The sequence below is a fragment of the Trachinotus anak genome, unplaced genomic scaffold (assembly GCF_046630095.1).
Source record: "Trachinotus anak isolate AG129_WGS33_773 ecotype Australia unplaced genomic scaffold, CSIRO_AGI_Tana_v1 ptg000004l, whole genome shotgun sequence".
In the NCBI taxonomy this organism is placed as follows: Eukaryota; Metazoa; Chordata; class Actinopteri; order Carangiformes; family Carangidae; genus Trachinotus; species Trachinotus anak.
The window spans coordinates 17,679,551-17,692,577 of record NW_027273855.1 but is presented as its reverse complement, the minus strand read 5'-3'; the positions used below and the strand labels follow the sequence as shown (position 1 = coordinate 17,692,577).

The following is a 13,027-nucleotide window of genomic DNA, read 5'->3' as shown; positions in this document are numbered from 1 at the left end:
AGTGGCTCTAAGTGCCTTGCATTTATTTAGTTCTTGACTTAATGTTCATTAGAAAACATTCAAAACCATATGTGTGGATGGTTTCTCCAAATAAAAAAAGCGTGATGTGTTTCCAACTGTGCACAGGAACTGGAAAATTGGTTGAGCACAGAGAGCGTAGGATTATTGCCACCCTAAAACACACACACGTGCACACACACACACTTGTTTTTGTCACTTAGGAGGACATTGCATTGACGTTGTGTACATACCCTGGAGGCTTCAGCCTAACCTTGGCCGTAACCACATGACTAACCTCAACCCTTACCCGAACCTCAGCCTAATCCTTACAGCAGACCACAAATCTAATGGTTAACCTTGTGGGGACCAGCTCAACTGGCCCCAGAGGAGAGGTAAGTGATTAATGCAAGCAAGATCACACACGAACACTTCCATGGATTTACATTTATTACCTGAAAACTTACCCAACCAGTCCTCCAAATTAATTGACAAAGTACATTGTTTGAAACTGCCCTCCAGGACGACACACACACTAAAGCTGTTTTGAGTTCTGGTGCTGCAGCTGACAGTTCAATATCACAGTGACATTTTCACACACCTTCCTCTGTGGACTTTGTTGCTCTGTAATAACATCACACTACTTCTTCCTTTGCTCCCGAAGGTCAAGAGTCATAATTACTGCATCTGCTAGAGGGCTTCGTCACTTAAACGCAAAGAATTGTTGTTTTGGTGAAATAAATGATCCTTTAGTCCTCCTGAATTTTATATGAAGTTTTGATTTTTTTTCACTGACAGAAGTGCAAGGATATTTAGGTTTGAGTGGCTGCTGCAACATAAAGAATTATAAATTTAAATGTATATATAAAATATATAAGAATTTCATACATTTACCGGCAAATATCACGTCTGATTGGCCTTCAACCTCCAGGTAGAGAGCGGATGACAGGTCTATGCATAATCTACTGATAAATGACATGCTATTGATCTGCTTAGCCTCAGTGTGGGCCACATGTGAGTGCTCAAACACTGATAAGGCAGTTAAAAAACACTATATTCTGGCATCAATAGCTCTTGTCCTGTAGTCAATTGTCGTTCAAGCAACCTTATTTGAAAGGAAAGAGCTTCCCTAATTTGCAAAATGTCAATGGTGATTGAGGTCTTCCCCCAAATCGATGTAACTGTCACATGCAGGCGTTTCAGAGAGCACTTGAAATCCCATGGGATTTGCATCTGAAAACAGTAATCCTGTCAACTGATTTTTTTATGTATGCTCTGGCTGCCGCGGCACAGAATACTTTTCAAGCTCAGAAGAACAGCTACACACAAGCATGTTCAAACAGCACTCGTACACCACTGCGCATCTAGCCAGAGGAAAAACAAAAAAACAAAAACAAAAACAAAAACACACGCACACACACACACACAGATAACAGAGATACAGAGAAAATGAAATAGAAGCTAATGAAACTAAAATTCCTCTTTTTCATTTTCACATGTAAAATCAACAGGTATTTTAGTATAACTACCCATGAGGCCCTTGCTGCACTCTAATAATTTAGTCTCCCTATGAAAGGTACACATTGCGCGGGCAGATATAATGGTTATATATTACTATCTGCTGTTAGAAACCATTCTGATGCACCCTTACCCTCCTGCTGTAATAACACAACTGAAGGACAAGGAATGAATCCTGATGACAGTTTATTATGTATCCTGTGAGAGAGCACAGTGGACCCTGACATCTCTGAGATACAAACAGCGCACACACACACACACACACACACACACACACACACACACACGCACACATGCACACACAAATGTAGTGAAACACCGACAACAAAACATGAATTTAACATATTTTATATGGACAATTCACTTACCTTTAATAGTATGAACATTTCAGGGGGAAATACTGTTCTTTTTATCTCACCATATTTATTTGACAGCTATTTTACTGATCAAGATTTTATGCACAAACATTTAAAATTTACAAAATATAATATTTTGTTGCAGATTAAACCACCCACTAAAATTTAGTCATTAAAACTAGCTCCAGCAGCAGACCAGCTAAAACATTAAAATGCTGTGATTAATTACACAGTGCTGCATCAGTATAATAATTCAATCATATTACACATAATAATGTACCAAGACCAGTTTTTCTGCATTATGGGTCATATTAGTATGAAATGTTTTATAAATCTGTTACATTTAGCTGAAAATAGGACTGCACTTTTACTTGAGTAAGATTTTGAGTGTAGACTTTGTACTGGTAATGGAGTCTTTTTGTTTCCATGTGTATTGCTACTTCCAACACTGTCCGCCACTAAGATTTCTACCTCCACTCCAATACACTGAAGGTCAAAGGAAAACATTAGTTTCAATCAAATCAACTGCAACATCTCCTTCAGAAACAATGTCAAAACCAGGTCACATGAAACTAAAATGAATGCATGACTTCATACCACTAGAGGTAAATGAGGAAATATAAACACTGTAGGCGAAGGACTGTTGTGTTTTCTCTTCGCTCTCTTGCAGCTCAAGATGGCGTGCGCTGACTCTCTGTCTATTTCTTGCTGCTCTTCAGTGGCATGCCTATCTACATTAGAGCCATCACATGGGCATGCAGTCTAAAGACAGCCTCGTGCCTCCAGCCTCCAGGGACAGCAAGACAGCCATGTGAGCAGTGCACCTCCTGTCACTTTAAAGTTGGCAGCATACTGCACAAAGTTTAGTGTGTATTGTTCCATTGGTCTTTTTGAACATATATGGCTCTTACCATTAACCGTGTGGACGGTGTGATTTAGACAATGTGCTGAACATGAAAGTGATGGCAATGTCAGTCTGACTGTTAGTTGTTTGATCCACTGCACTGGATCCCAACATCACATCAAAAAATTCTATTTGTTCAGCACTTTGGTTTATGACCTGAAAAACTAATGATCCCGTCAGCCTCAGCTAGTGGCTAGCTGGTGGAAAGTAACATAATATATTAGGTATTACTATGAATATTACTACTAGTTTTGTATTAAAGTATACAAGTTTGAGCTACTCTTCCATTTTATGCTACTTTATACCTCAGCATTTCAGAGGGAAATTAAGTACTTTTCACTTCACTACATTTATTTGACAGCTATAGTTACCAGTTATTTTACTGACTAAGATTTTACAAACAGCATGCAAACACACTAAATAGGGCTTCACAATTAATTAAAATATAATCAAAATTGCAATATGGCCACGTGTAATATCCAAATTGCAGGAGCAGGCTGCAGGTAAAGGTGAAATGTGTCATAAGATTGCTGTGCATTGTTTGCACCATAAACCATAATCTGCCAAAAATAATCACAACATAATTTCTTTTGCATATAGTGCAGCCCTCACTCTAAACTACAATGATGAGCATTAACATTATACCCTCTAAACATCAGCATGTTAACAATTCCATCGTGAGCGTGTTAGCAAGCTGACAACAGCATTTAGCTTAAGTACCACTGTGCCAAGGTACAGCCTCTCGATCCACTAGCAAGACTGCAAAGTCTCGTTACCACAAGTTTGGGTTAAACATGGTAAGTCATTCACTCCTTGTGTTTAGTGCCAAGAAGCAAATGTTAGCAATGCTAAAACGCTAAAAGAAGATGATGAACAAGGTAAGCTACCTGCTAAACATTATTGTGCTAGCATTACTGACATTAGCATTTAGCCAAAGCACCACAAGTGCAATCTCCCAGAGCTGCTTGCAAAACTGTAAACTGTTAGTACTTATTGATTCAGCGACACTTTAAGTCCCCTGATTTAGCATTTATAAGCACTATATATAAACATTTAATCAGTGGTTTATAATACACAGTACATAATATTGTTGTATGAAGATATAAAAACACTTTAAATGTTTAGTAAATGTACAGTATTTATCAGTTATAACATTTCTTATGAAAACATATTTTATATAATTCCAACTGCATTTTACTAGATCGTCATTCGTTATCTGTTTATACACCAGCTTCTACTGATGGGTGCCCACAGGAGGATAAACGCATTAATTATCAAAGCTGCATAGCGACATTTTAGGTGTCATAAACTATTTATTCGATGGTTATGTACAGCCTATAAATTCTAAACTACAGGGACTTAAAGCGTGGCCCTTGTTTCCTTCAGTTTGCCCCATTTCCTTAAAATGCAACATCTTTTATGTGTTAAGAGGGAATTCTCCCCGACAAGTAGATCCAAAGGATTAGTCTGAATTGCAGTGTAATTTCTAAGGTGTCATGTGATTTCAGAGCTGGATGGGGAAAGTGACATCCATCCTTTTGAAGCTGCAGACACTCTCACAGGCAGCTCTAAAAGCAGCCTTTTAACTAATTCACTTAACTCATTTACCAGGAACTGAGAAACTGCGAGAAGAAACATAGTAAAAACAGATCATATTTAAAAGGCAAATTTCTCATTGATCTGTAATAAGATTTTGTGTGCAGGGTTTCTATTGCGAAAACAGACTTAGATGTTATTTAGTCATACAGTACACAAGTCTGCTATGGTTGAGTAACTTTCTAATTCAGGCTCTGTCCATAATGTTGCATGGATCACAGATCACTACAATGAGCCCTGTGATAATGCCTTTCAACTGGATCATTTTCTGCTGAAGCAACGGGGACATTTTTCCTTTTGGTAGGATGAGTGAGAGGCCGAACAGCAGCCAGCAGAGACATCCTCATGATTCTCCACTCATCTCCGTAAGAGGATCGGACGTAATGGGGTTTCCTCTTCTGTGGCTCCTTCTGCTCACCAGATAAACTGCAGAAAACTTCCCGCAAAGTCTAAGAGTGCTATTCTTGCCATATTTTATAGTCATACCGACAATAAGTTTTCAAGGAACACTGGTGTGACCTCAATGTGAGCGAGGCTAAGCTTTTAAGCGTGTGCCCTCTTCCCTCCTACAGTGCAGTGGGAGAAAATGGGGTGATAACCTCACTGGGAGAGTCAAGTTGCCACACAAAAGACCCCAAACCCCATGTATACATGACAGATGGAACTGCATTAAAGATGCCGAATCAATATTTATCAGCTATAAGTGGAATCATTATATGGAAACAAACTATAATGTGTCTAAAAACAAATGAGGAAGGGAATAACAGTATATTACCGCTGTTTTCATTGAGAAACATTTATTCATATAGCATGCTATTATGTAGCTGAATAATAAAGTGCACCATCCCCCCAGGCCTGTGGGAATAGCCGAGACCTTAATATCAGGCGTGCATGGTTTCTCATATTCTCCCCGTGGCAGGCTGCTGACCTAATGACCTCATGTCAGCACCAATGACAACTTGTCTGACACAGGGATATTTTATTCATTTTATTAATATTGCATCAGTTGCTCACACTGCGTCATGTTTGTGTGTGTGAATATATACCTGCTCCACTGAACATGAGCCCAACAACACCCCGTCATGACACCATTTCTCCCAAAAGGGCAAAAGGGTGGAAAATTTGAAGAATCGGGCTGTGAGCCAACATTTCTCAGGACATTTCTCTAACATTTCTTCAGTTTAATTATTGCCTTTGCAGGTCTGAATCTCAAACTACTAGACACATTTTCCTGGAGTACAGTCCATGCTCTGAAAACAGTTACCAAGTCATAGAATTTCATTTTGCAGACACCCGAATTTAAATACAATAAAAACAATGTTTGTTTGTTTTTTTTTATTTAATTATCCAATTCTGACATCAAATCTATGCGTCTCTTATCATTTCATAATATAACCAGTTTTCAGTCCTGGTGCTCAAGCTCAGAACACTGCTGCCATTCTTCCCAGCCAGATAATATTCACCTGCGTCCCAGCTTTAACACATCAAAAAATTTGCACACCACCCTTTCACTATGTCAGGGGAGATACATTTCCTGCTGATCATGAATTGACCTTCCCTTGTTCACTTCTCACAGAGTCTGATTGAACTGTGACCTGCGAAACATCGTGATTCACTGATGTCCAGCCAATTTGAAAGAGCAGGTGGGACTGACCTCTCCTTAAGTAGGTATTGATTGTTTGTATCCTTGTTTGTATAACTGCATGCTTACTGCAGCAGAGAAAGACTCCTGCTGTGAGGTTGGCAACCAGTGCACACACAGGAATAAAGAAAAAAATACTACAGTATAAAGTAACTGATAAAAAAAAAGAGAGAGGTGTAAAATTCTCAACTTGTGGAATCGTATTGTTAGCCTGTTAGCCATGCTAGCACCTGCTGCTTTTGCTTGTAACCCTGCCCACATAATTTCCTGTCCCACCTGCTTTTTGCAGCAGTGTGTGAGTGAATTTCACCCTGCCAATTCTGATCTGACCGGGCCATAAGTCAGCGTCCGATTAAATGGCTGGAATGAAAACCAGCAGGGCTCTCATTGCCAAGGACTAGGAACCATAATCACTAGATTCAGTACAAAATCTGCATAAATGCATCAGTATAACTGATGACTCAATAACCCTTTAAAGTCTGTCAGGCAATTTTGTGAATAGCATGTTAATAGACCTTGGCAGAAACAAATTTTAAGTGTCTGCACGTGTTAACTATTTTGAGAGTTGACCTTCTTTTGGAGAGTTTTGTGTTCAATACCCTAAAAGAAATTGTATAATGCCTATTTGGTATTCTGCATGAAAATAATAATAATAATTCTAAAAAAAAAAAAACTGTTCCCAATTCTTCTTTCATTCTACACAGACAACCCACAAACCACAAACTGTCTCCCTCAGCTACTCACGTGCTCTACTGTTGACGTGATATTCACATAGGTTATGTGATATTCACATGGTATCAGGATTATTCCTAGTAATTCAATAGTTGTCTATATTGTCCTCACATGTACAGTGTATTATGAATGATCAGATGCACAGCTGATGTGCTCACACCCCCACTTTAAATTGAGGAAGATCAGTTGTGGTCAAAATATTTCTACTATTCTACTAATAATAGACAGAATAATCATAATAATTAAATTCTGTGTATTAAATTTTAAAAAGAAAATCAGCCTTAGCTTTTAAATGGGTGTGATAATGAAGAGTCTGAACCTTAGTTTTGAGAGAAGATTACTTTCTTATCCATTTTTCAGATTCTTGTCATAAAGTTATAATGCACTGAGTGGGGCCTTTGTGTCACATTCTGAATAAAAGCCAATTAGCAAGCGATGGAGAGAAACTACGGGAGCCAAGACCACTGGTGTGGATCATGAAATATCTACGAGACACTTGTGTTTTCATTCCTTCAGCAACAGTAATAGAGCTCTTTGTCGCCATACTGTGTGCGTGTGTGTGTGTGTGTGTGTGTGTGTGTACTCATATGCTGCACACTTGACATATCAACCGTGTCTCCTGAGATAGGGCTGAATACAGTGCCAGAGATGTGACTAATTGACCTGCGCTGCTTCTTGCACCTAAGTACAAATGGCAACCATGTTTAGAAAAGCAGAGATATTTAACCTCTGACATTTGGTGTCACTTTCAGAGCTTGTTCTGTAACTAACACACACACACACACACACACACACAGCCTTCATATTCCCTCGGTGTCCGTCTCTACCACTGTCAGCTGAATAGATCACACTGCAAGGCTTCAATCTCCCTCAAATCAATCACAGAGATGATTCTGTGGAAAAGGAGAGATAAAAAGCCAACCAGAGCCTGTCAGGGCTATGAGCACAGACAATGTCAATGCCTCACTTAGACAGCTAGTCTGAAGGGGCCGCTTCCCCAGACAGGAGGACAAGACGGACTTCACCTGCATTCAATACAAAGTTTTGCCTTGGTCTTCAGGAGAAGAGATGCAACGGAGAATGGCGAGCTGCACTCCCTGGTGTAAATGTCATCTGGATAAAAATCAATTTCATGATTCATTCAAGAGGCCAGGACTTACAAATGGACAAAGTTGCCTTGTCTTTTCAACTAGAGAGTCGTCATCCTCAAGAATGACTGGATGCAGAGGGTAAGGATTGGATGATTTCTCAAAAGGTGCGCAACATCATAGCTCCTGGTAACAATCCAAAAGTTTGGCTGATTGATTTTTTTTTCTCCTGTGGCATTGTTGCTTCTCATTTCCAACACAGCATGAAAGGCAGCGAAATAAAAACATCTTAGCAGCAAATCGGCCTCACCATGGCAACAGTATTGATCAACCCTCCTGGGTCCTCAGAAAAATCTATCCCTCATGTCAATTTCCCAGCATTAACAGTTCAGCAGCTACTCATGTCCTGAATAGAAAGCCATGATATTTAGCGTCTGGCAATAAAATCTGCAATCACTATTTAGCTTCCCTGATGATTCATTTATCACAGGGGTGAAACATGAAATGACCTGATTAGATTCACCGAGAACAAAGTGGGAAGTAGGCTAGGAGGACAGCTCAGGGAGAGGTCATTGTTTGCAGGCTTGGAATTGGAAAGATTTAACTTCAAAGTACATTGGATTGCTCAGTTATGGAGCATATCCAATAATCAACTATAATCTGAATCTGCTAAAACAAGAAATTGAACATTCTGCACAGTGTCCAATCGATGCTGCTGTCTCTTTGATTTGAGAAAAAAGAAACCAGCTTTGGTTCTTTAATCATATCTGAACAGGTGTTCTCTCAAGTTCTCGATGCTTTTGACTGGAAGCGTATGATACTTGATGGATTGCAGCTGAAAACTTGAAATTGCTACCACACACGAATCACATGCTGTAAGACTAATGAGAGTAAATGAGCTGCGAGCTCTCACTTCTGGTATGTATTGATTATACAGTATCATGTGGCTTCACATTTAATTAATCATCGTTATTACCGATCCCATCATCACAACTGATACCAGATGGGGGAGAAAAAAAGTGTGCTGAAGGGCAAAGGTTCGGAGATAGACTGAATTTATCTTCCCTCGGGTGTGCAGATTTGACTGTGGTGATTAAATCCACCTTTCTGACATCACTTTGGGGAAATGAGAAGAAACGCAGAGTGACGGACGGAGCTGCATGACAACTGCTGTCAGATTCCTCAAGCTTGATTAGCTTGAGCTCCAGTGCAACAACACATGTGGACTACACCTACACTCCCATAGCTTGACACTTACAGACACGCTGGTACGCCTGCTGTGAGGAGAAAAAAGGAGAGGGGATTACGAAATCGTCTCTCTCGCTCCCCTTAAACCCTCTAAACTTCACAAATGCAAACATGCCTGCTTGGAAAAAAAAAAAAAAAAAAAAAGGAAGACTTACAACTCTTGAATTCTGCAACAAAATACAAAGTGTAGTGCGGACGCTTCAAAGCGTAACTGAAGGGCTTTACTAACTTTGTATAATAAAAATTTTATCTGTTAACTCAGCCTGCAAAGAGTGAATAGGAAGCACAGCCAGGCTGAAGGTTGCGGTGAGGACAGTCAGTCTAATTGTCCAGCCAGTGGAGCCACAAAACTCCAGAGGATGGCTGCTGTGAAATAAAAAATCATGTTTAAGTGTGTGTGTGAGAAAAGAAAAGGAAGAGAAAGGAAGGCGGTGGGGGCTAAAAGGATGTTAAGTATTTTTATGGTCTTACATTTGCAGTTAAACAGCCACTTAGGGCCAGGTCCATGGTTTGTCTAATTGAACTTGTACAAAACACAAAAACGACGAGACACAGCGAGTTACAATCTGCAACCACAAATCATTAGCGCCGACACTGCAGCTCAGGTGTTCCTCCTCGGGTTTAACGCCGCTCTCCTCACACGGGTACATAAGCCTGCGCATTTGCAAAACAAGCATCCACATGGTATTTCAAGTAATTAGATATTTTGCTATGGAGATGTGTCTTAAATAATTAATCTGCTGTACTGGTGCCCTGCTGCGTTTCCCACTCCACTGCAGCACCAGCAGTGGGCCAACTCTATTAGCTGACTCTCAGCCAACAGGAATAGAGATGTGCTCCCATAAACCCAAGCTAACTCATTTTGAAATTAGAGGTGCAAATTCATTCCATTTACTTGCAGCTATTGAGCTCAATTAGGGTGCAGGGAGTTTCAAACGGGCCCATTTTGTTAAGGGGGCCCTCTGTAGAAATACCCTGTAAAAGCAAGCCGACTCAACCGTAAAACAAGACTTTCACGTTCAGAACAATTCATAAAAAAACGCCTGCAGTCTTTCCAGGACAAAAAGGCTCATATGATCATGTGTAAATCACATGAAGCAGGCCTGCTATTCTCAGGAGGGGGTTGTTGAGTTTGGGTGTGATTGTGTCAGGCTGTCAGTGCCCACTCATCCAGACTCCGGAGTGAGACTGGAACAGACGGGAGCTGTTCTTTCAGCACCACCAGGGACAGGCAACAGCACTCTCAGCTGTCTCATCCACACAGTGTAGTGGAGGGGAAAACCACCCAAACTCTCTGCCCCCTCCTTTTGTTCCCATATTTCAAGACAGGGGGGGGAAGTCTAGGTGAGAATTGGTCATAACATTCAATGCATTAGAAACTGAGAAAATGGTGTATCTTGCCTCATTTAACACAGCTGATTTCTTTTTTAGCAACAAAATCTTTTTCCCCCCATGAGATAAGGTTTTTTTTTGTTGTTTACCACTTATGGCATCCCTTTTCATCTGCTTCCCCTTACTGGGTGGGCAACAGTGTAGCGCATCACTTTCACTCTTCCCTAAAAAGCTGATGATTACAACAACAACAACAAAAAAAAAAAAAAGCTTGAACACATTGGTGACACAACTGCTTTTCACGATTCCCACAAATCTTTTGCACACGCTCGAAGACTTGCCTGAAAGAGGCGTAGGATGTTGGCAACCATAATCGATACTGAACTCGCCGAGGCTCCGATGACTCCCACCACTTTTTCAGGCTTGACAAACACCGGTGGCTCCCCGTTAGTGCACCTCACGTCGGAGGTGTCCTTCGTGATCAGGGCTTGGACGAAAGTTAAAGATTGCTCCAGCGCGTAGGTATCCCTCGAACAAGTGTCCAGCACCCGGGCGCCTAAGGTGATGTTGGGTAGGAGTTGCTCGTCCTGGTTGATTTGGTCCAAAGCGTACATCATGGCCTCAAGCCGCTGGATGCCGTTCTCCTTCTTGAGGTCCCCGCACGGCGTGCCGTCGGCCCCTCTGGCGTGCACCGGGAAGAGTCCACCGAGGGTCAGGTGGCCCTCGGTCCGTATTGAATGGGGTGCATAAGTCTCCTGAGGTAGCGCGAAATCTACCACAGTCCTCATGAGCCAGAAGACTCTCCACAGAGAGCTCAGCCTGACGCGCACCCCGGGACGAGCCATGATTAACTTTTAGGGAAGGATGGAGTCTGCAATCCGCCGACGATAGAACCAGAAAGGCAGAGGAGTTTGTTAACGCGAACCCATCCTTGTCACCAGGGAGGAGATTCAACAAGCTGAAGGGCTGGAGAACCAAGACGCTGTGGATGGCTCAGACAAACTGCGCCCATCGCTGTGCTGCCGGGAGTGAGCGGTGCAGCTTGTTGAACAGTGAAGCCCCTGACGGTAATTCAGTCCCCCCGGAAAGAGAGGCTACATCCATTAGTCAGGAAATATCAGCGAAAGAACAGCAACACCCGCTGCAGATGAACTGGCCTAATTTTGTCCATTTACGCTAAATCCAAAGCGCGAATGGAAACACAAAGAAGTCGCTGCTAATAACTGACATATCTTCACGACCCGGAGCGGAAATTCTGGCGAATGAGATACAGAGAATATCATGAATTATCTCTGAAAACCAACAGCCGACTTAGATGTTAGGACCGGCAGAAGTGGGAGACATTCTTCTCGCTCAGACCAACTCCACGGGAGAGCAGGGATGGCTCGGTCCGCTGTGGTGTTCGTCTCCCAGGGGTGCATATCATCTCCACAGGCTCCAAAAAAAAAAAAAAAAAAAAAAAAGAAAGAAAGAAAGAAAGAAAGAAAGGAAGAGGGAGGGAAAAAGGCGTCTAGTCTGAGCGGTAATGTGCGTTCACTGAGCAGAGGACTGAGGAAATCCAGCCAATTAAAGCCCCGGCTCTTTCTGTCTCCGCAACCGGTCGCATTTATACAAAATGAATGAGTCACAGCGAGGGATTCACTGTGTGCGCCGAGTTTTCAGCCCCCTTTCCTTGCGAGACGTCATTCAGCAGGCTGGGAAAAAAAAAAAAAAAAGTAGCATCACTTCATGGCAGGAAGTTGCCGCTCAGTGTCTTCAGACATCAGTTCAGCGAGAAGGTAAACAAGACGAGCAAATGCTCTCATTGACTTGATAGTAAGACAATTGTTCCTCTGAATGCCTCTCAGCATTCATAATCTCTTTCTCTCGCTGCTTCCCCTCCCTCCTTTATCCCCCACCTCCCCTTCAAACACACACACACACACACACACACACACACACACAAACACACACACAAAGAAAGTCTGAGTGTTTTTTTTTCCTGTTTTCTTTTGATGCTGACGGTGGCAGGCATGAAACGGATATCTGTGGCATTATAAAAACGCAGCAGAGCTGCAGGTAGGGAGGGCTTCACTAAAAAAGTGCCTTTTTTCCCTGAAATAGTTTTGGATTCATTACTGATGCACCTTTAAAAAAAACGGAAGAGAGAGAAAGAGAGAGGGAGGGAGAGAGAGAGGGAGAGGAGAACAGACACGTTTGGAGGGGTCCAGGCTGGTCTCCCAGGCAACCCTTCTTCAGAAGACACTCCTGATTCATCCTGTGCGCTCACACACACGCACACACACGCACACACACGCACTGGCACGCAGACCGGTGAGAATCAACCACACCTTTAGGAGCGGGGAGCCCTCACATCTTAACAAAACACTATCATCACCAAACTATTTAACTGCACAGATGGTGCTTTTACAAACAAGCCAGATTATGATAATTTTATTTATTTTTTTTATTTTTTGGGAACGCATTAGCCTGGGACTCACTTGGCAATATGTGGCATTAATTACAAAAAGGGAGTTCCTGTGCATAATTCAAAGTAGATCTCACATTCAAATAAATTCATTGTCAGGCTCTGCTAATGACTGCTGTATTCACTCGGTGAGTTACAGTGTGAGAA

General features: G+C 41.8%; 1 protein-coding gene across 1 annotated transcript in view; it reads right to left on the bottom strand.

The window, feature by feature from the left end:
* Positions 1 to 12,292, bottom strand: part of LOC139620710 (metabotropic glutamate receptor 7-like) — a 60,082-nt gene extending 47,790 nt beyond the window's left edge. Inside the window, exon 1 of the mRNA XM_071476508.1 lies at positions 10,755 to 12,292. Coding sequence (XP_071332609.1) covers positions 10,755 to 11,258 — 504 coding nt within the window. The 5' untranslated portion in view covers positions 11,259 to 12,292. The remainder of the gene's footprint in view (positions 1 to 10,754) is intronic.
* Positions 12,293 to 13,027: the final 735 nt, after the last annotated feature.